Source organism: Oncorhynchus mykiss, unplaced genomic scaffold (assembly GCF_013265735.2).
Source record: "Oncorhynchus mykiss isolate Arlee unplaced genomic scaffold, USDA_OmykA_1.1 un_scaffold_85, whole genome shotgun sequence".
In the NCBI taxonomy this organism is placed as follows: Eukaryota; Metazoa; Chordata; class Actinopteri; order Salmoniformes; family Salmonidae; genus Oncorhynchus; species Oncorhynchus mykiss.
The window spans coordinates 1,226,480-1,247,068 of record NW_023493658.1 but is presented as its reverse complement, the minus strand read 5'-3'; the positions used below and the strand labels follow the sequence as shown (position 1 = coordinate 1,247,068).

At 44.5% G+C, this 20,589-nt stretch overlaps 1 protein-coding gene and 7 non-coding genes across 11 annotated transcripts; 1 reads left to right on the top strand and 7 right to left on the bottom strand.

Annotated features, from left to right (window-relative positions):
* Positions 1–535: 535 nt before the first annotated feature.
* trnai-aau lies at positions 536–609 on the bottom strand. Its single transcript has one exon. It is a non-coding gene; the product is annotated as a tRNA-Ile (tRNA).
* A 1,510-nt stretch (positions 610–2,119) lies between these two features.
* On the bottom strand, positions 2,120–2,193 carry trnai-aau. Its single transcript has one exon. It is a non-coding gene; the product is annotated as a tRNA-Ile (tRNA).
* Positions 2,194–3,211: 1,018 nt separating this feature from the next.
* On the bottom strand, positions 3,212–3,285 carry trnai-aau. Its single transcript has one exon. It is a non-coding gene; the product is annotated as a tRNA-Ile (tRNA).
* A 1,510-nt stretch (positions 3,286–4,795) lies between these two features.
* trnai-aau lies at positions 4,796–4,869 on the bottom strand. The gene has a single exon. It is a non-coding gene; the product is annotated as a tRNA-Ile (tRNA).
* Positions 4,870–5,991: 1,122 nt separating this feature from the next.
* trnai-aau lies at positions 5,992–6,065 on the bottom strand. The gene has a single exon. It is a non-coding gene; the product is annotated as a tRNA-Ile (tRNA).
* A 939-nt stretch (positions 6,066–7,004) lies between these two features.
* trnai-aau lies at positions 7,005–7,078 on the bottom strand. Its single transcript has one exon. It is a non-coding gene; the product is annotated as a tRNA-Ile (tRNA).
* A 1,350-nt stretch (positions 7,079–8,428) lies between these two features.
* Positions 8,429–8,502, bottom strand: trnai-aau. The gene has a single exon. It is a non-coding gene; the product is annotated as a tRNA-Ile (tRNA).
* A 1,748-nt stretch (positions 8,503–10,250) lies between these two features.
* LOC110511394 (short coiled-coil protein B) lies at positions 10,251–19,658 on the top strand. Of its 4 annotated transcripts, none has more exons than XM_036971914.1 (4): positions 10,251–10,435; positions 14,532–14,603; positions 15,301–15,378; positions 19,486–19,658. In XM_036971914.1, exons 1-4 carry the CDS (start codon positions 10,366–10,368, stop codon positions 19,626–19,628), a joined length of 363 nt encoding a protein of 120 aa, XP_036827809.1. In that variant the 5' UTR covers positions 10,251–10,365; the 3' UTR covers positions 19,629–19,658. The 4 variants fall into 4 exon arrangements, with proteins under 4 accessions (XP_036827809.1, XP_036827808.1, XP_036827811.1 ...); XM_036971913.1 differs by having other exon boundaries at positions 10,257–10,435; positions 15,298–15,378; XM_036971916.1 differs by lacking the exon at positions 10,251–10,435 and adding an exon at positions 11,480–11,636.
* The last annotated feature ends 931 nt before the right edge of the window (positions 19,659–20,589 follow it).

Genomic DNA, 20,589 nt, shown 5'->3' with positions numbered 1-20,589 from the left:
AGAGAGAGTAAGGAGTGGAGAAAGAGAGAGTAAGGAGAGGAGAAAGAGAGAGTAAGGAGTGGAGAAAGAGAGAGTAAGGAGAGGAGAAAGAGAGAGTAAGGAGTGGAGAAAGAGAGAGTAAGGAGTGGAGAAAGAGAGAGTAAGGAGTGGAGAAAGAGAGAGTAAGGAGTGGAGAAAGAGAGAGTAAGGAGTGGAGAAAGAGAGAGTAAGGAGTGGAGAAAGACAGAAAGAGAGAGTAAGGGGTGGAGTGTGTCTGTGTGTGTGTGTAAATAATGAATGAATCGAATGATTGATGGACCCGTCTATCTGTTTCTTCACCATTCTGTCTCTCTGTCTCTTAGTCCATGAAGTCCCTGTCCTCCTTCGTTCCTTGTATAATAAAAAACGAATGAAAACTCCTACAATTAAATGTCACTCCACAACAACAGAACAATCGACAATTCATACTACTAATTTAAAATGCAAGTTGTAAACCCCAATCAATAGAGTTATGAGACACTGTAGACATACACATCAAAGTAAAAAGACAAACTTCTGGCCAGTACGGGTATCGAACCCGCGACCTTCGCGTTATTAGCACGACGCTCTAACCAAATGAGCTAACCGGCCTCAGATAATGCTCAATATACGTATAAAGGTGGAAATAATTACCCCGTACCAAATAAGAGCTCAAGATATTCCATAACTAACCCATCACCTATTGAGAAATAAACATGGAGAAGAGCCCCCTAAGCAAGCTGATCCCGGAGCTCTGTTCACAAAGTTGAGAAAGAGAGAGTAAGGAGTGGAGAAAGACAGAAAGAGAGAGTAAGGAGTGGAGAAAGAGAGAGTAAGGAGTGGAGAAAGACAGAAAGAGAGAGTAAGGAGTGGAGAAAGAGAGAGTAAGGAGTGGAGAAAGAGAGAGTAAGGAGTGGAGAAAGACAGAAAGAGAGAGTAAGGAGTGGAGAAAGAGAGAGTAAGGAGTATAGAAAGACAGAAAGAGAGAGTAAGGAGTGGAGAAAGACAAAAAGAGAGAGTAAGGAGTGGAGAAAGAGAGAAAGAGAGAGTAAGGGGTGGAGAAAGAGAAAGTAAGGAGTGGAGAAAGAGGGAGTAAGGAGTAGAGAAAGACAGAAAGAGAGAGTAAGGAGAGGAGAAAGAGAGAGTAATGAGTGGAGAAAGACAGAAAGACAGAGTAAGGAGTGGAGAAAGAGAGAGTAAGGAGTAGAGAAAGACAGAAAGAGAGAGTAAGGAGAGGAGAAAGAGAGAGTAAGGAGTGGAGAAAGAGAGAGTAAGGAGTGGAGAAAGACAGAAAGAGAGAGTAAGGAGTGGAGAAAGAGAAAGTAAGGAGTGGAGAAAGACAGAAAGAGAGAGTAAGGAGTGGAGAAAGAGAGAGTAAGGAGTAGAGAAAGACAGAAAGAGAGAGTAAGGAGTGGAGAAAGAGAGAGTAAGGAGTGGAGAAAGAGAGAGTAAGGAGTGGAGAAAGACAGAAAGAGAGAGTAAGGAGTGGAGAAAGACAGAAAGAGAGAGTAAGGAGTGGAGAAAGAGAGAGTAAGGAGTGGAGAAAGAGAGAGTAAGGAGAGGAGAAAGAGAGAGTAAGGAGTGGAGAAAGAGAGAGTAAGGAGTGGAGAAAGAGAGAGTAAGGAGTGGAGAAAGAGAGAGTAAGGAGAGGAGAAAGAGAGTAAGGAGTGGAGAAAGAGAGAGTAAGGAGTGGAGAAAGAGAGAGTAAGGAGTGGAGAAAGAGAGAGTAAGGAGTGGAGAAAGAGAGAGTAAGGAGTGGAGAAAGAGAGAGTAAGGAGTGGAGAAAGAGAGAGTAAGGAGTGGAGAAAGACAGAAAGAGAGAGTAAGGGGTGGAGTGTGTGTGTGTGTGTGTGTAAATAATGAATGAATCGAATGATTGATGGACCCGTCTATCTGTTTCTTCACCATTCTGTCTCTCTGTCTCTTAGTCCATGAAGTCCCTGTCCTCCTTCGTTCCTTGTATAATAAAAAACGAATGAAAACTCCTACAATTAAATGTCACTCCACAACAACAGAACAATCGACAATTCATACTACTAATTTAAAATGCAAGTTGTAAACCCCAATCAATAGAGTTATGAGACACTGTAGACATACACATCAAAGTAAAAAGACAAACTTCTGGCCAGTACGGGTATCAAACCCGCGACCTTCGCGTTATTAGCACGACGCTCTAACCAACTGAGCTAACCGGCCTCAGATAATGCTCAATATACGTATAAAGGTGGAAATAATTACCCCGTACCAAATAAGAGCTCAAGATATTCCATAACTAACCCATCACCTATTGAGAAATAAACATGGAGAAGAGCCCCCTAAGCAAGCTGATCCCGGAGCTCTGTTCACAAAGTGGAGAAAGAGAGAGTAAGGAGTGGAGAAAGAGAGAGTAAGGAGTGGAGAAAGACAGAAAGAGAGAGTAAGGAGTGGAGAAAGAGAGAGTAAGGAGTATAGAAAGACAGAAAGAGAGAGTAAGGAGTGGAGAAAGACAAAAAGAGAGAGTAAGGAGTGGAGAAAGAGAGAAAGAGAGAGTAAGGGGTGGAGAAAGAGAGAGTAAGGGGTGGAGAAAGAGAGAGTAAGGAGTGGAGAAAGACAGAAAGAGAGAGTAAGGAGTGGAGAAAGAGAGAGTAAGGAGTGGAGAAAGACAGAAAGAGAGAGTAAGGAGTGGAGAAAGAGAGAGTAAGGAGTAGAGAAAGACAGAAAGAGAGAGTAAGGAGAGGAGAAAGAGAGAGTAAGGAGTGGAGAAAGAGAGAGTAAGGAGTGGAGAAAGACAGAAAGAGAGAGTAAGGAGTGGAGAAAGAGAAAGTAAGGAGTGGAGAAAGAGAGAGTAAGGAGTGGAGAAAGAGAGAGTAAGGAGTGGAGAAATAGAGAGTAAGGAGTGGAGAAAGAGAGAGTAAGGAGTGGAGAAAGACAGAAAGAGAGAGTAAGGGGTGGAGTGTGTGTGTGTGTAAATAATGAATGAATCGAATGATTGATGGACCCGTCTATCTGTTTCTTCACCATTCTGTCTCTCTGTCTCTTAGTCCATGAAGTCCCTGTCCTCCTTCGTTCCTTGTATAATAAAAAACGAATGAAAACTCCTACAATTAAATGTCACTCCACAACAACAGAACAATCGACAATTCATACTACTAATTTAAAATGCAAGTTGTAAACCCCAATCAATAGAGTTATGAGACACTGTAGACATACACATCAAAGTAAAAAGACAAACTTCTGGCCAGTACGGGTATCGAACCCGCGACCTTCGCGTTATTAGCACGACGCTCTAACCAAATGAGCTAACCGGCCTCAGATAATGCTCAATATACGTATAAAGGTGGAAATAATTACCCCGTACCAAATAAGAGCTCAAGATATTCCATAACTAACCCATCACCTATTGAGAAATAAACATGGAGAAGAGCCCCCTAAGCAAGCTGATCCCGGAGCTCTGTTCACAAAGTTGAGAAAGAGAGAGTAAGGAGTGGAGAAAGACAGAAAGAGAGAGTAAGGAGTGGAGAAAGAGAGAGTAAGGAGTGGAGAAAGACAGAAAGAGAGAGTAAGGAGTGGAGAAAGAGAGAGTAAGGAGTGGAGAAAGAGAGAGTAAGGAGTGGAGAAAGACAGAAAGAGAGAGTAAGGAGTGGAGAAAGAGAGAGTAAGGAGTATAGAAAGACAGAAAGAGAGAGTAAGGAGTGGAGAAAGACAAAAAGAGAGAGTAAGGAGTGGAGAAAGAGAGAAAGAGAGAGTAAGGGGTGGAGAAAGAGAAAGTAAGGAGTGGAGAAAGAGGGAGTAAGGAGTAGAGAAAGACAGAAAGAGAGAGTAAGGAGAGGAGAAAGAGAGAGTAATGAGTGGAGAAAGACAGAAAGACAGAGTAAGGAGTGGAGAAAGAGAGAGTAAGGAGTAGAGAAAGACAGAAAGAGAGAGTAAGGAGAGGAGAAAGAGAGAGTAAGGAGTGGAGAAAGAGAGAGTAAGGAGTGGAGAAAGACAGAAAGAGAGAGTAAGGAGTGGAGAAAGAGAAAGTAAGGAGTGGAGAAAGACAGAAAGAGAGAGTAAGGAGTGGAGAAAGAGAGAGTAAGGAGTAGAGAAAGACAGAAAGAGAGAGTAAGGAGTGGAGAAAGAGAGAGTAAGGAGTGGAGAAAGAGAGAGTAAGGAGTGGAGAAAGACAGAAAGAGAGAGTAAGGAGTGGAGAAAGACAGAAAGAGAGAGTAAGGAGTGGAGAAAGAGAGAGTAAGGAGTGGAGAAAGAGAGAGTAAGGAGAGGAGAAAGAGAGAGTAAGGAGTGGAGAAAGAGAGAGTAAGGAGTGGAGAAAGAGAGAGTAAGGAGTGGAGAAAGAGAGAGTAAGGAGAGGAGAAAGAGAGTAAGGAGTGGAGAAAGAGAGAGTAAGGAGTGGAGAAAGAGAGAGTAAGGAGTGGAGAAAGAGAGAGTAAGGAGTGGAGAAAGAGAGAGTAAGGAGTGGAGAAAGAGAGAGTAAGGAGTGGAGAAAGAGAGAGTAAGGAGTGGAGAAAGACAGAAAGAGAGAGTAAGGGGTGGAGTGTGTGTGTGTGTGTGTGTAAATAATGAATGAATCGAATGATTGATGGACCCGTCTATCTGTTTCTTCACCATTCTGTCTCTCTGTCTCTTAGTCCATGAAGTCCCTGTCCTCCTTCGTTCCTTGTATAATAAAAAACGAATGAAAACTCCTACAATTAAATGTCACTCCACAACAACAGAACAATCGACAATTCATACTACTAATTTAAAATGCAAGTTGTAAACCCCAATCAATAGAGTTATGAGACACTGTAGACATACACATCAAAGTAAAAAGACAAACTTCTGGCCAGTACGGGTATCAAACCCGCGACCTTCGCGTTATTAGCACGACGCTCTAACCAACTGAGCTAACCGGCCTCAGATAATGCTCAATATACGTATAAAGGTGGAAATAATTACCCCGTACCAAATAAGAGCTCAAGATATTCCATAACTAACCCATCACCTATTGAGAAATAAACATGGAGAAGAGCCCCCTAAGCAAGCTGATCCCGGAGCTCTGTTCACAAAGTGGAGAAAGAGAGAGTAAGGAGTGGAGAAAGACAGAAAGAGAGAGTAAGGAGTGGAGAAAGAGAGAGTAAGGAGTGGAGAAAGACAGAAAGAGAGAGTAAGGAGTGGAGAAAGAGAGAGTAAGGAGTGGAGAAAGAGAGAGTAAGGAGTGGAGAAAGACAGAAAGAGAGAGTAAGGAGTGGAGAAAGAGAGAGTAAGGAGTATAGAAAGACAGAAAGAGAGAGTAAGGAGTGGAGAAAGACAAAAAGAGAGAGTAAGGAGTGGAGAAAGAGAGAAAGAGAGAGTAAGGGGTGGAGAAAGAGAGAGTAAGGGGTGGAGAAAGAGAGAGTAAGGAGTGGAGAAAGACAGAAAGAGAGAGTAAGGAGTGGAGAAAGAGAGAGTAAGGAGTGGAGAAAGACAGAAAGAGAGAGTAAGGAGTGGAGAAAGAGAGAGTAAGGAGTAGAGAAAGACAGAAAGAGAGAGTAAGGAGAGGAGAAAGAGAGAGTAAGGAGTGGAGAAAGAGAGAGTAAGGAGTGGAGAAAGACAGAAAGAGAGAGTAAGGAGTGGAGAAAGAGAAAGTAAGGAGTGGAGAAAGAGAGAGTAAGGAGTGGAGAAAGAGAGAGTAAGGAGTGGAGAAATAGAGAGTAAGGAGTGGAGAAAGAGAGAGTAAGGAGTGGAGAAAGACAGAAAGAGAGAGTAAGGGGTGGAGTGTGTGTGTGTGTAAATAATGAATGAATCGAATGATTGATGGACCCGTCTATCTGTTTCTTCACCATTCTGTCTCTCTGTCTCTTAGTCCATGAAGTCCCTGTCCTCCTTCGTTCCTTGTATAATAAAAAACGAATGAAAACTCCTACAATTAAATGTCACTCCAAAACAACAGAACAATCGACAATTCATACTACTAATTTAAAATGCAAGTTGTAAACCCCAATCAATAGAGTTATGAGACACTGTAGACATACACATCAAAGTAAAAAGACAAACTTCTGGCCAGTACGGGTATCGAACCCGCGACCTTCGCGTTATTAGCACGACGCTCTAACCAACTGAGCTAACCGGCCTCAGATAATGCTCAATATACGTATAAAGGTGGAAATAATTACCCCGTACCAAATAAGAGCTCAAGATATTCCATAACTAACCCATCACCTATTGAGAAATAAACATGGAGAAGAGCCCCCTAAGCAAGCTGATCCCGGAGCTCTGTTCACAAAGTTGAGAAAGAGAGAGTAAGGAGTGGAGAAAGACAGAAAGAGAGAGTAAGGAGTGGAGAAAGAGAGAGTAAGGAGTGGAGAAAGACAGAAAGAGAGAGTAAGGAGTGGAGAAAGAGAGAGTAAGGAGTGGAGAAAGAGAGAGTAAGGAGTGGAGAAAGACAGAAAGAGAGAGTAAGGAGTGGAGAAAGAGAGAGTAAGGAGTATAGAAAGACAGAAAGAGAGAGTAAGGAGTGGAGAAAGACAAAAAGAGAGAGTAAGGAGTGGAGAAAGAGAGAAAGAGAGAGTAAGGGGTGGAGAAAGAGAAAGTAAGGAGTGGAGAAAGAGGGAGTAAGGAGTAGAGAAAGACAGAAAGAGAGAGTAAGGAGTGGAGAAAGAGAGAGTAATGAGTGGAGAAAGACAGAAAGACAGAGTAAGGAGTGGAGAAAGAGAGAGTAAGGAGTAGAGAAAGACAGAAAGAGAGAGTAAGGAGAGGAGAAAGAGAGAGTAAGGAGTGGAGAAAGAGAGAGTAAGGAGTGGAGAAAGACAGAAAGAGAGAGTAAGGAGTGGAGAAAGTAAGGAGTGGAGAAAGACAGAAAGAGAGAGTAAGGAGTGGAGAAAGAGAGAGTAAGGAGTAGAGAAAGACAGAAAGAGAGAGTAAGGAGTGGAGAAAGAGAGAGTAAGGAGTGGAGAAAGAGAGAGTAAGGAGTGGAGAAAGACAGAAAGAGAGAGTAAGGAGTGGAGAAAGACAGAAAGAGAGAGTAAGGAGTGGAGAACTGACATACACATCAAAGTAAAAAGACAAACTTCTGGCCAGTACGGGTATCGAACCCGCGACCTTCGCGTTATTAGCACGACGCTCTAACCAACTGAGCTAACCGGCCTCAGATAATGCTCAATATACGTATAAAGGTGGAAATAATTACCCCGTACCAAATAAGAGCTCAAGATATTCCATAACTAACCCATCACCTATTGAGAAATAAACATGGAGAAGAGCCCCCTAAGCAAGCTGATCCCGGAGCTCTGTTCACAAAGTGGAGAAAGAGAGAGTAAGGAGTGGAGAAAGACAGAAAGAGAGAGTAAGGAGTGGAGAAAGAGAGAGTAAGGAGTGGAGAAAGACAGAAAGAGAGAGTAAGGAGTGGAGAAAGAGAGAGTAAGGAGTGGAGAAAGACAGAAAGAGAGAGTAAGGAGTGGAGAAAGAGAGAGTAAGGAGTATAGAAAGACAGAAAGAGAGAGTAAGGAGTGGAGAAAGACAAAAAGAGAGAGTAAGGAGTGGAGAAAGAGAGAAAGAGAGAGTAAGGGGTGGAGAAAGAGAGAGTAAGGGGTGGAGAAAGAGAGAGTAAGGAGTGGAGAAAGACAGAAAGAGAGAGTAAGGAGTGGAGAAAGAGAGAAAGAGAGAGTAAGGAGTGGAGAAAGAGAGAGTAAGGAGTGGAGAAAGAGAGAGTAAGGAGTGGAGAAAGACAGAAAGAGAGAGTAAGGAGTGTAGAAAGACAGAAAGAGAGAGTAAGGAGTGGAGAAAGAGAGAGTAAGGAGTGGAGAAAGAGAGAGTAAGGAGTGGAGAATGAGAGAGAGTAAGGAGTGGAGAAAGAGAGAGTTAGGAGTGGAGAAAGAGAGAGAGTAAGGAGTGGAGAAAGAGAGAGTAAGGAGTGGAGAAAGAGAGAGTAAGGAGAGGAGAAAGAGAGAGTAAGGAGTGGAGAAAGAGAGAGTAAGGAGTGGAGAAAGAGAGAGTAAGGAGTGGAGAAAGAGAGAGTAAGGAGAGGAGAAAGAGAGTAAGGAGTGGAGAAAGAGAGAGTAAGGAGTGGAGAAAGAGAGAGTAAGGAGTGGAGAAAGAGAGAGTAAGGAGTAGAGAAAGAGAGAGTAAGGAGTGGAGAAAGAGAGAGTAAGGAGTGGAGAAAGAGAGAGTAAGGAGTGGAGAAAGACAGAAAGAGAGAGTAAGGGGTGGAGTGTGCGTGTGTGTGTGTGTAAATAATGAATGAATCGAATGATTGATGGACCCGTCTATCTGTTTCTTCACCATTCTGTCTCTCTGTCTCTTAGTCCATGAAGTCCCTGTCCTCCTTCGTTCCTTGTATAATAAAAAACGAATGAAAACTCCTACAATTAAATGTCACTCCAAAACAACAGAACAATCGACAATTCATACTACTAATTTAAAATGCAAGTTGTAAACCCCAATCAATAGAGTTATGAGACACTGTAGACATACACATCAAAGTAAAAAGACAAACTTCTGGCCAGTACGGGTATCGAACCCGCGACCTTCGCGTTATTAGCACGACGCTCTAACCAACTGAGCTAACCGGCCTCAGATAATGCTCAATATACGTATAAAGGTGGAAATAATTACCCCGTACCAAATAAGAGCTCAAGATATTCCATAACTAACCCATCACCTATTGAGAAATAAACATGGAGAAGAGCCCCCTAAGCAAGCTGATCCCGGAGCTCTGTTCACAAAGTGGAGAAAGAGAGAGTAAGGAGTGGAGAAAGACAGAAAGAGAGAGTAAGGAGTGGAGAAAGAGAGAGTAAGGAGTGGAGAAAGACAGAAAGAGAGAGTAAGGAGTGGAGAAAGAGAGAGTAAGGAGTGGAGAAAGACAGAAAGAGAGAGTAAGGAGTGGAGAAAGAGAGAGTAAGGAGTATAGAAAGACAGAAAGAGAGAGTAAGGAGTGGAGAAAGACAAAAAGAGAGAGTAAGGAGTGGAGAAAGAGAGAAAGAGAGAGTAAGGGGTGGAGAAAGAGAGAGTAAGGGGTGGAGAAAGAGAGAGTAAGGAGTGGAGAAAGACAGAAAGAGAGAGTAAGGAGTGGAGAAAGAGAGAAAGAGAGAGTAAGGAGTGGAGAAAGAGAGAGTAAGGAGTGGAGAAAGAGAGAGTAAGGAGTGGAGAAAGACAGAAAGAGAGAGTAAGGAGTGTAGAAAGACAGAAAGAGAGAGTAAGGAGTGGAGAAAGAGAGAGTAAGGAGTGGAGAAAGAGAGAGTAAGGAGTGGAGAATGAGAGAGAGTAAGGAGTGGAGAAAGAGAGAGTTAGGAGTGGAGAAAGAGAGAGAGTAAGGAGTGGAGAAAGAGAGAGTAAGGAGTGGAGAAAGAGAGAGTAAGGAGTGGAGAAAGAGAGAGTAAGGAGTGGAGAAAGAGAGAGTAAGGAGTGGAGAAAGAGAGAGTAAGGAGTGGAGAAAGACAGAAAGAGAGAGTAAGGAGTGGAGAAAGAGGGTGCAGCTGTCTGCTGGCTCTTTACCTCTCTGTACTTAATGTCCTTCTCTAGTTAATATGTGACCAAGTGAGCATGGGGAAAGGTAGGTGTGTGTGTGTGTGTGTGTGTGTGTGTGTGTGTGTGTGTGTGTGTGTGTGTGTTTATGGCACTTGAGTGTTTTGTGTTTCTTTTCAACCAACAAATAACCCTCCCTGAACTTTGAAACCTTTATTAGCCAATCAGCAACTGCTTCCCAGGACAAATCTAGTGTCACCTGCCGCCTGTCCAGTAACCAAGGTTTTCTGGGCAGGTAACCGTGACAACATAAATAATTCAGAAGGAGAGGGAGCCAGCCGCCTGACGGGAACAGGTGTCCTAGAGGGCGGGGCGCTGAGAGAGAGAGAGAGAGAGAGAGAGAGAGAGAGAGAGAGAGAGAGAGAGAGAGAGCGAGAGAGACAGAGAGAGAGAGAGACAGAGCGAGAGAGACAGAGCGAGAGAGAGAGAGAGAGAGAGCGAGAGAGAGAGAGAGCGAGAGAGAGAGAGAGACGGGGGTGAAGGAGAGGCAACGGAGTGACACAGACGAAGAAAGCAGGTTGAGAAAACAAATGTCTAAAAAGAGGGACTGTGAGAAAAGAGTCAAACGATAAGGAGAGAAAGAAAGCAGGAGTGAGGAGGGAAAAACAGCCCGACGGGGAGAATGGAACGGTTAGGCTAGAGACCAGAGACCAGAGACTAGAGACTAGAGACCAGAGACCAGAGACCAGAGTCCAGAGACCAGAGTCCAGAGACCAGAGACCAGAGACCAGAGTCCAGAGTCCAGAGTCCAGAGACCAGAGACCAGAGTCCAGAGGCCAGAGACCAGAGACCAGAGACCAGAGTCAAAGTCCAGAGACCAGAGACCAGAGACCAGAGTCCAGAGACCAGAGACCAGAGACCAGAGAGAAAAATAAACTACGAGGGTGAATCAGGGAAAACTCCAGTCCGGTCATGGAAGCAGAGTTGGAAGAAGAGGACGGGAGTTTCACCAACATCTCCCTCGCCGATGACAGACCTACAGGTAAGACAAACTCACCTTTAATTACAAAGCTAGTAGCTCTGTCCATTCACCTACACACCTGTAGGGGAGAGGGGGGTAAAGTTGAGCCACCCTTGTTTCTAGGAAACAAACAAACAAACAAACCAACCAACCAACCAACCAACCAACCAGACAGACAGAGATGTTAAGTACTTTTTAAGCAGTACAGAGGTGAGGTTTTTCTTGTGAAGCAGGATTCAGGTTCTGGGTGGCCTTTTATCTGTATACAGGTCAGCTATAAACACAGACAGAGACACAAACACAAAGCTACAGAACACAGAGGTACTATAAGGTACAGAACACAGAGGTACTATAACCTACAGAACATAGAGGTACTATAACCTACAGAACATAGTTGTACTATAAGGTAGAGAACATAGAGGTACTATAAGGTACAGAACACAAGGTACTATAAGGTACAGAACACAGAGGTACTATAAGGTACAGAACACAGAGGTACTATAACCTACAGAACACTGAGGTGCTATAAGGTACAGAACCTCAGGACTGGAGGTACAGACTGGGTAGGGTTGGCCAAGCGACAGTCCCACCTGGGTTGGTCTTAGCTGCAGACAGAAGGAGACACATATAAACCCTTCAAACTGGAGCACAGAGCAGAGAGTAACCAAGCACACTGATCCTGGTGGCTGTGATGTGATATGATTTGCCAACCATCGTTGCTCCGCTAGTCTGTGTAGTTCACTACTCAGGGAGTGACCGAGAGACTGTCAGAGCTGCAGTGTGTGTGTGTGTGTTTACAGTGTCTGAGGCTGTACTATCGGCACAAACAGATACAACCTGCACAATCAATGTACGCATACAGACGCACACAGTGCTGCCACACCTATCAGATATCACAAGTCCTTCACGTTTTCCCTTCATCAGACTACTAGTCTACGTCTAGTGGAAGGAGCAAGTAGACAAGAGGAGGGAATGAGGTCATACAAGCGAAATTGTTTCGGGGCCCAATAAATGTGGTGTTATATTTTACTTCCGGCTGTGTCTGTTTGCATTGCGCTGCTCCCCCTGTCGGCCGCGTCGGTTCCTACACCCAGATAATGTGAGGACGTCCCATCGCCGACTGTCATACATGGAAATCCGCAGTGTCGTCTAGCACATAACAACGTTATCCACACTAAACCCCGGCTAACGTTGTGACACAATATTGTTATTATATCGAAGGGTAAGTGACTGACATTTCAGAAATGTAACGAGACTACGGAGGCTTGTCGTTGTTGAGAATCGCACGTCAATTCTACGGATTTGACAGATTTTCTGAGATTTTAGCTGTCTAACTTGCTACTGTAACGAGCATTGTGACTAACTACGAGTTAGTTAGGTACACAAACTAACATCATAATATCGCAGTTATTAATGTGACAGCCGGTAGTTAGATACAGGAGTCGTTTTCTTCCTTCTCTGTAAAAGGTGAGCATATCGAATGAACCAGCTAGATGGCTAACATTAGCCTGCCGCTATGCTAACTTACCAGCTGGCTGGTCGTGGGTGTGTTGTTTAGTTACTGTAACAGTTAGAGAGACAGCTAGCTAGCTGGTCTTGGGTGTGTTGTTGTTTAGCTACTCTAACAGCTAGAGAGACAGCTAGCTGGCTGGTCTTGGGTTTGTTGTTTAGTTACTGTAACAGCTAGAGAGACAGCTAGCTAGCTGGTCTTGGGTGTGTTTAGTTACTGTAACAGCTAGAGAGACAGCTAGCTGGCTGGTCTTGTGTGTGTTGTTTAGTTACTGTAACAGCTAGAGAGACAGCTAGCTGGCTGGTCTTGGGTGTGTTTAGTTACTGTAACAGCTAGAGAGACAGCTAGCTGGCTGGTCTTAGGTGTGTTTAGTTACTGTAACAGCTAGAGAGACAGCTAGCTGGCTGGTCTTGGGTGTGTTGTTTAGTTACTGTAACAGTTAGAGAGACAGCTAGCTGGCTGGTCTTGGGTGTGTTGTTAGTTACTGTGACAGCTAGAGAGACAGCTAGCTGGTCTTGGGTGTGTTGTTTAGTTACTGTAACAGCTAGAGAGACAGCTAGCTGGCTGGTCTTGGGTGTGTTTAGTTACTGTAACAGCTAGAGAGACAGCTAGCTGGCTGGTCTTGGGTGTGTTTAGTTACTGTAACAGCTAGAGAGACAGCTAGCTGGCTGGTCTTGGGTGTGTTTAGTTACTGTAACAGCTAGAGAGACAGCTAGCTGGCTGGTCTTGGGTGTGATGTTTAGCTACTGTAACAGCTAGAGAGACAGCTAGCTGGCTGGTCTTGGGTGTGTTGTTTAGTTACTGTAACAGCTAGAGAGACAGCTAGCTGGCTGGTCTTGGGTGTGTTGTTGTTTAGCTACTCTAACAGCTAGAGAGACAGCTAGCTAGCTGGTCTTGGGTGTGTTGTTTAGTTACTGTAACAGCTAGAGAGACAGCTAGCTGGCTGGTCTTGGGTGTGTTGTTTAGTTACTGTAACAGCTAGAGAGACAGCTAGCTAGCTGGTCTTGGGTGTGTTGTTTAGTTACTGTAACAGCTAGAGAGACAGCTAGCTGGCTGGTCTTGGGTGTGTTTAGTTACTATAACAGCTAGAGAGACAGCCAGCTGGCTGGTCTTGGGTGTGTTTAGTTACTGTAACAGCTAGAGAGACAGCTAGCTGGCTGGTCTTGGGTGTGTTGTTGTTTAGTTACTGTAACAGCTAGAGAGACAGCTAGCCGGCTGGTCTTGGGTGTGTTGTTGTTTAGTTACTGTAACAGCTAGAGAGACAGCTAGCTAGCTGGTCTTGGGTGTGTTGTTTAGTTACTGTAACAGCTAGAGAGACAGCTAGCTGGCTGGTCTTGGGTTTGTTGTTTAGTTACTGTAACAGCTAGAGAGACAGCTAGCTAGCTGGTCTTGGGTGTGTTTAGTTACTGTAACAGCTAGAGAGACAGCTAGCTGGCTGGTCTTGTGTGTGTTGTTTAGTTACTGTAACAGCTAGAGAGACAGCTAGCTGGCTGGTCTTGGGTGTGTTTAGTTACTGTAACAGCTAGAGAGACAGCTAGCTGGCTGGTCTTGGGTGTGATGTTTAGCTACTGTAACAGCTAGAGAGACAGCTAGCTGGCTGGTCTTGGGTGTGTTGTTTAGTTACTGTAACAGCTAGAGAGACAGCTAGCTGGCTGGTCTTGGGTGTGTTGTTGTTTAGCTACTCTAACAGCTAGAGAGACAGCTAGCTAGCTGGTCTTGGGTGTGTTGTTTAGTTACTGTAACAGCTAGAGAGACAGCTAGCTGGCTGGTCTTGGGTGTGTTGTTTAGTTACTGTAACAGCTAGAGAGACAGCTAGCTAGCTGGTCTTGGGTGTGTTGTTTAGTTACTGTAACAGCTAGAGAGACAGCTAGCTGGCTGGTCTTGGGTGTGTTTAGTTACTGTAACAGCTAGAGAGACAGCCAGCTGGCTGGTCTTGGGTGTGTTTAGTTACTGTAACAGCTAGAGAGACAGCTAGCTGGCTGGTCTTGGGTGTGTTGTTGTTTAGTTACTGTAACAGCTAGAGAGACAGCTAGCTGGCTGGTCTTGGGTGTGTTGTTGTTTAGTTACTGTAACAGCTAGAGAGACAGCTAGCATCATTTGTCATCTTGGCCTGTTATGTCTTCCTCTGTCTTCTTGTTTGGGTATGTAGATGATGTTAGCCAGCTAACATAGTAGTATGGGGTGTTCACTTATCTAGAGACGTCACTACAGACCCTGGTTCAGCGGTCTAAGGCACTGTGTCTCAGTGCTAGAGGCGTCATTACAGAACCTGGTGCAGCGGTCTAAGGCACTGCGTCTCAGTGCTAGAGGCGTCACTACAGACCCTGGTTCAGCGGTCTAAGGCACTGTGTCTCAGTGCTAGAGGCGTCACTATAGACCCTCGTTCTATTCCAGGCTGTATCACCACCGTCCGTGATTGGGAGTCCCGTAGGGCGGCGCACCATTGTCCCAGCGTCGTCCTGCTTAGGGTTTGGCCGGGGGTAGTCCGTCATTGTAAATAATAATTTGTTCCTAACTGACTTACCCAATTAAATAAAGATAATAATAATATAATATAAATCATATGATCTAACTATATGTTTTGCTCACCTTGATGTGTGTCTACAGGGGACAGAGGAACTGCAGTCCTGCTCACCAAACAGGACAACGAGGACTTCACCATGAACTGTCACATGGATGGTAATGAACAACAACACATCCTCTGTCTGTCTGTCTGTCTGTCTGTCTGTCTGTCTGTCTGTCTGTCTGTCTGTCTGTCTGTCTGTCTGTCTGTCTGTCTGTCTGTCTGTCTGTCTGTCTGTCTGTCTGTCTGTCTGTCTGTCTGTCTGTCTGTCTGTCTGTCTGTCTGTCTGTCTGTCTGTCTGTCTGTCTGTCTGTCTGTCTGTCTGTCTGTCTGTCTGTCTGTCTGTCTGTCTGTCTGTCTGTCTGTCTGTCTGTCTGTCTGTCTGTCTGTCTGTCTGTCTGTCTGTCTGTCTGTCTGTCTGTCTGTCTGTCTGTCTGTCTGTCTGTCTGTCTGTCTGTCTGTCTGTCTGTCTGTCTGTCTGTCTGTCTGTCTGTCTGTCTGTCTGTCTGTCTGTCTGTCTGTCTGTCTGTCTGTCTGTCTGTCTGTCTGTCTACGTGTGTGTTCAGTAATATAGTGTGTAGTGTGTGTTCAGTAATATAGTGTGTGTGTGTTATGTGTGTTCAGTAATATAGTGTGTAGTGTGTGTGTGTTCAGTAATATAGTGTGTGTGTGTGTTCAGTAATATAGTGTGTGTCTGTTCGGTAATATAGTGTGTGTTATGTTTGTTCAGTAATATAGTGTGTATGTGTGTGTGTTCAGTAATATAGTGTGTGTGTGTGTTCAGTAATATAGTGTGTTTGTGTTTGTCAGGAGACATGGAGAACCAGGTAGAGATGGAGGAGAAGACGAGGCTCATCAACCAGGTGCTGGAGCTACAACACACACTGGAAGGTAACATCTCTCTGTTACACATCTCTCTCTGTTACACATCTCTCTGTTACACATCTCTCTCTGTTACAGATCTCTCTCTGTTACACATCTCTCTCTGTTACAGATCTCTCTCTGTTACACATCTCTCTCTGTTACACATCTCTCTCTGTTACACATCTCTCTCTGTTGCACATCTCTCTATTACACATCTCTCTGTTACACATCTCTCTCTGTTACACATCTCTCTCTGTCACACACATCTCTCTCTGTTACACATCTCTCTGTTACACATCTCTCTCTGTTACACATCTCTCTGTTACACATCTCTCTCTGTCACACATCTCTCTCTGTTACACATCTCTCTCTGTTACACATCTCTCTGTTACACATCTCTCTCTGTTACACATCTCTCTCTGTTACACATCTCTCTCTGTTACACATCTCTCTGTTACACATCTCTCTCTGTTACACATCTCTCTCTGTTACACATCTCTCTCTGTTACACACATCTCTCTCTGTTACACACATCTCTCTCTGTTACACACATCTCTCTGTTACAGATCTCTCTGTTACAGATCTCTCTCTGTCACACATCTCTCTCTGTTACACATCTCTCTCTGTCACACATCTCTCTCTGTTACACACATCTCTCTCTGTTACACATCTCTCTCTGTTACACATCTCTCTCTGTTGCACATCTCTCTCTGTTACACATCTCTCTCTGTCACACATCTCTCTCTGTTACACACATCTCTCTCTGTTACACACATCTCTCTCTGTTACACATCTCTCTCTGTTACACATCTCTCTCTGTTACACACATCTCTCTCTGTTACACACATCTCTCTCTGTCACACATCTCTCTCTGTTACACACATCTCTCTCTGTTACACATCTCTCTCTGTCACACATCTCTCTCTGTCACACATCTCTCTGTTACACACATCTCTCTCTGTTACACACATCTGGAAGGTGTGTTCATGTCTCTCCTCTCTCTGTTACACAGTGGAAGGTGTGTTCATGTCTCTCTGTTACACAGTGGAAGGTGTGTTCATGTCTCTCTGTTACACAGTGGAAGGTGTGTTCATGTCTCCTCTCTGTTACACAGTGGAAGGTGTGTTCATGTCTCTTCTTTCTCTGTTACACAGTGGAAGGTGTGTTCATGTCTCTTCTCTCTCTGTTACACAGTGGAAGGTGTGTTCATGTCTCTTCTCTCTCTGTTACACAGTGGAAGGTGTGTTCATGTCTCATCTCTCTCTGTTACACAGTGGAAGGTGTGTTCATGTCTCTCCTCTCTCTGTTACACAGTGGAATGTGTGTTCATGTCTCTTCTCTCTCTGTTACACAGTGGAAGGTGTGTTCATGTCTCTTCTCTCTCTGTTACACAGTGGAAGGTGTGTTCATGTCTCTTCTCTCTCTGTTACACAGTGGAAGGTGTGTTCATGTCTCTCTGTTACACAGTGGAAGGTGTGTTCATGTCTCTCTGTTACACAGTGGAAGGTGTGTTCATGTCTCCTCTCTGTTACACAGTGGAAGGTGTGTTCATGTCTCTCCTCTCTCTCTGTTACACAGTGGAAGGTGTGTTCATGTCTCATCTCTCTCTGTTACACAGTGGAAGGTGTGTTCATGTCTCTCCTCTCTCTGTTACACAGTGGAAGGTGTGTTCATGTCTCTCTGTTACACAGTGGAAGGTGTGTTCATGTCTCCTCTCTGTTACACAGTGGAAGGTGTGTTCATGTCTCCTCTCTGTTACACAGTGGAAGGTGTGTTCATGTCTCTCCTCTCTCTCTGTTACACAGTGGAAGGTGTGTTCATGTCTCCTCTCTGTTACACAGTGGAAGGTGTGTTCATGTCTCTCCTCTCTCTCTGTTACACAGTGGAAGGTGTGTTCATGTCTCCTCTCTGTTACACAGTGGAAGGTGTGTTCATGTCTCTCCTCTCTGTTACACAGTGGAAGGTGTGTTCATGTCTCTTCTCTCTCTGTTACACAGTGGAAGGTGTGTTCATGTCTCTCCTCTCTGTAACAGTGGAAGGTGTGTTCATGTCTCTCCTCTCTCTGTTACACAGTGGAAGGTGTGCTCATGTCTCTCCTCTCTCTGTAACACAGTGGAAGGTGTGTTCATGTCTCCTCTCTGTTACACAGTGGAAGGTGTGTTCATGTCTCTTCTCTCTGTTACACAGTGGAAGGTGTGTTCATGTCTCTCCTCTCTGTAACACAGTGGAAGGTGTGTTCATGTCTCTCCTCTCTCTGTAACACAGTGGAAGGTGTGTTCATGTCTCTTCTCTCTGTTACACAGTGGAAGGTGTGTTTATGTCTCTCCTCTCTGTTACACAGTGGAAGGTGTGTTCATGTCTCCTCTCTGTTACAGTGGAAGGTGTGTTCATGTCTCTCCTCTCTCTGTTACACAGTGGAAGGTGTGTTCATGTCTCTCCTCTCTCTGTTACACAGTGGAAGGTGTGTTCATGTCTCCTCTCTGTTACACAGTGGAAGGTGTGTTCATGTCTCTCCTCTCTGTAACACAGTGGAAGGTGTGTTCATGTCTCTCCTCTCTGTAACACAGTGGAAGGTGTGTTCATGTCTCTCCTCTCTGTTACACAGTGGAAGGTGTGTTCATGTCTCTCCTCTCTCTGTTACACAGTGGAAGGTGTGTTCATGGGGGGGGGGGGGGGGGTGGGGGGGGCTTACCCTGACCATCCTCTCATCCTCTCTGTGAGGCTAATACAGCTACTCCCTTCCTGCCTCGATGGATTTAAGGTCTTGTCCAAAATGGCACCCTATTCCCTAAGGGCCCTGGTCAAAAGTAGTGCACTGTGTAGGGAATAGGGCCCTGGTCAACAGTAGTGCACTATATAGGGAATAGGGCTCTGGTCTAAAGTAGTGCACTATATAGGGAATAGGGCTCTGGTCTAAAGTAGTGCACTATATAGGGAATAGGGCTCTGGTCTAAAGTAGTGCACTATATAGGGAATAGGGCTCTGGTCTAAAGTAGTGCACTATATAGGGAATAGGGCTCTGGTCTAAAGTAGTGCACTATATAGGGAATAGGGCTCTGGTCTAAAGTAGTGCACTATATAGGGAATAGGGCTCTGGTCTAAAGTAGTGCACTATATAGGGAATAGGGCTCTGGTCTAAAGTAGTGCACTATATAGGGAATAGGGCTCTGGTCTAAAGTAGTGCACTATATAGGGAATAGGGCTCTGGTCTAAAGTAGTGCACTATATAGGGAATAGGACTCTGGTCTAAAGTAGTGCACTATATAGGGAATAGGGCTCTGGTCTAAAGTAGTGCACTATATAGGGAATAGGGCTCTGGTCTAAAGTAGTGCACTATATAGGGAATAGGGCTCTGGTCTAAAGTAGTGCACTATATAGGGAATAGGGCTCTGGTCTAAAGTAGTGCACTATATAGGGAATAGGGCTCTGGTCTAAAGTAGTGCACTATATAGGGAATAGGGCTCTGGTCTAAAGTAGTGCACTATATAGGGAATAGGGCTCTGGTCTAAAGTAGTGCACTATATAGGGAATAGGGCTCTGGTCTAAAGTAGTGCACTATATAGGGAATAGGGCTCTGGTCTAAAGTAGTGCACTATATAGGGAATAGGGCTCTGGTCTAAAGTAGTGCTCTATATAGGGAATAGGGCTCTGGTCTAAAGTAGTGCACTATATAGGGAATAGGGCTCTGGTCTAAAGTAGTGCACTGTGTAGGGTTCCATTTGGGACGTGTTTATATGTACCTTTAGCAGCACCAGACTGCTGTATTAACATTCAGTCTAGTCTGGCAGGGAGGAGTATTTGGCATTGATGTGGAATAAGCTAAAACAATCAGTCTAGTCTGGCAGGGAGGAGTATTTGGCATTGATGTGGAATAAGCTAAAACATTCAGTCTAGTCTGGCAGGGAGGAGTATTTGGCATTGATGTGGAATAAGCTAAAACATTCAGTCTAGTCTGGCAGGGAGGAGTATTTGGCATTGATGTGGAATAAGCTATCAGGAGGTTTCTGTATCGGCGTTTCATCCATCATTACTTAGGCCTCCCTGTCAAACTCTGTTGCACCCAGCCTTAAAAACAATGATCTAGGGGAAACACTGGTCTGTCTAGTTCTAAGTTCCGCACCTCTGTTGTTCCAGACCTGTCAGCACGTGTGGATGCGGTCAAAGAGGAGAACCTGAAGTTGAAGTCGGAGAACCAGGTTCTAGGCCAGTACATCGAGAACCTCATGTCGGCCTCCAGCGTGTTCCAAACCACCGACAACAAGAGCAAACGGAAGTAACCCACGGCGACCAAGGGGAGTTGAGACCACCTACAATAGCCTGGTAGCAGGTCTGTTTGTTGCCGACACAAACCGTAGGCATGATGGCACAGACAGACTGGCACTCAGGCTACCTGCAACATCTCCTCTCCCAAATGACAGCAGAGGAGGTAGAAGATGTTTGTGACCACAGTTCTAGGGACGGATATGGACGTGTTCCAAATGGCAGATTATTTCCTAAGTAGTGCACTATGTAGTGCACAGAATGCCATAAGCTCTGGTTAAAAGTAGTGTACTATGTAGGGAATAGAATGCCATGAGCTCTGATTAAAAGTAGTGTACTATGTAGGGAATAGGATGCCATGAGCTCTAGTTAAAAGTAGTGCACAGGATGCCATGAGCTCTGATTAAAAGTAGTGTACTATGTAGGGAATAGGATGCCATGAGCTCTGATTAAAAGTAGTGTACTATGTAGGGAATAGAATGCCATAAGCTCTAGTTAAAAGTAGTGTACTATGTAGGGAATAGGATGCCATGAGCTCTGATTAAAAGTAGTGTACTATGTAGGGAATAGGATGCCATGAGCTCTGATTAAAAGTAGTGTACTATGCAGGGAATAGAATGCCATAAGCTCTAGTTAAAAGTAGTGTACTATGTAGGGAATAGGATGCCATAAACTCTGGTTAAAAGTAGTGTACTGTGTAGAGTAGTCTGATCCTAGATCTGTGGTTAGGGGGCAACTTCTAATTCCAGACCCCAAAATCCTCCCTCCACTCCAACTACACCCCTAAGAGTCCAGTTTACATTCTTGTTTGACCTCTTTTTACCCTCCTCCTAACATAACCCCCCCCCCGACATAATTATAAAAACAGTTAAATTCATCTTATAATACTGTTTTGTGTTGTCATGTCAACGGCATCTCTAATGAGTTATGACATCAGACCTTTGCATATTGATGACTGGTTGGATATGAATATGACCA

What these genes read in the sequence shown, in the direction of transcription:
- LOC110511394 (XM_036971913.1), top strand. Translation starts at nt 10,366, where the DNA reads ATGGAAGCAGAGTTGGAAGAAGAGGACGGGAGTTTCACCAACATCTCC. An exon ending in CGCCGATGACAGACCTACAG is followed by an intron (nt 10,436 to 14,531) that starts GTAAGACAAACT and finishes GTGTGTCTACAG; the next exon opens with GGGACAGAGGAACTGCAGTC. An exon ending in CATGAACTGTCACATGGATG is followed by an intron (nt 14,604 to 15,297) that starts GTAATGAACAAC and finishes TGTGTTTGTCAG; the next exon opens with GAGACATGGAGAACCAGGTA.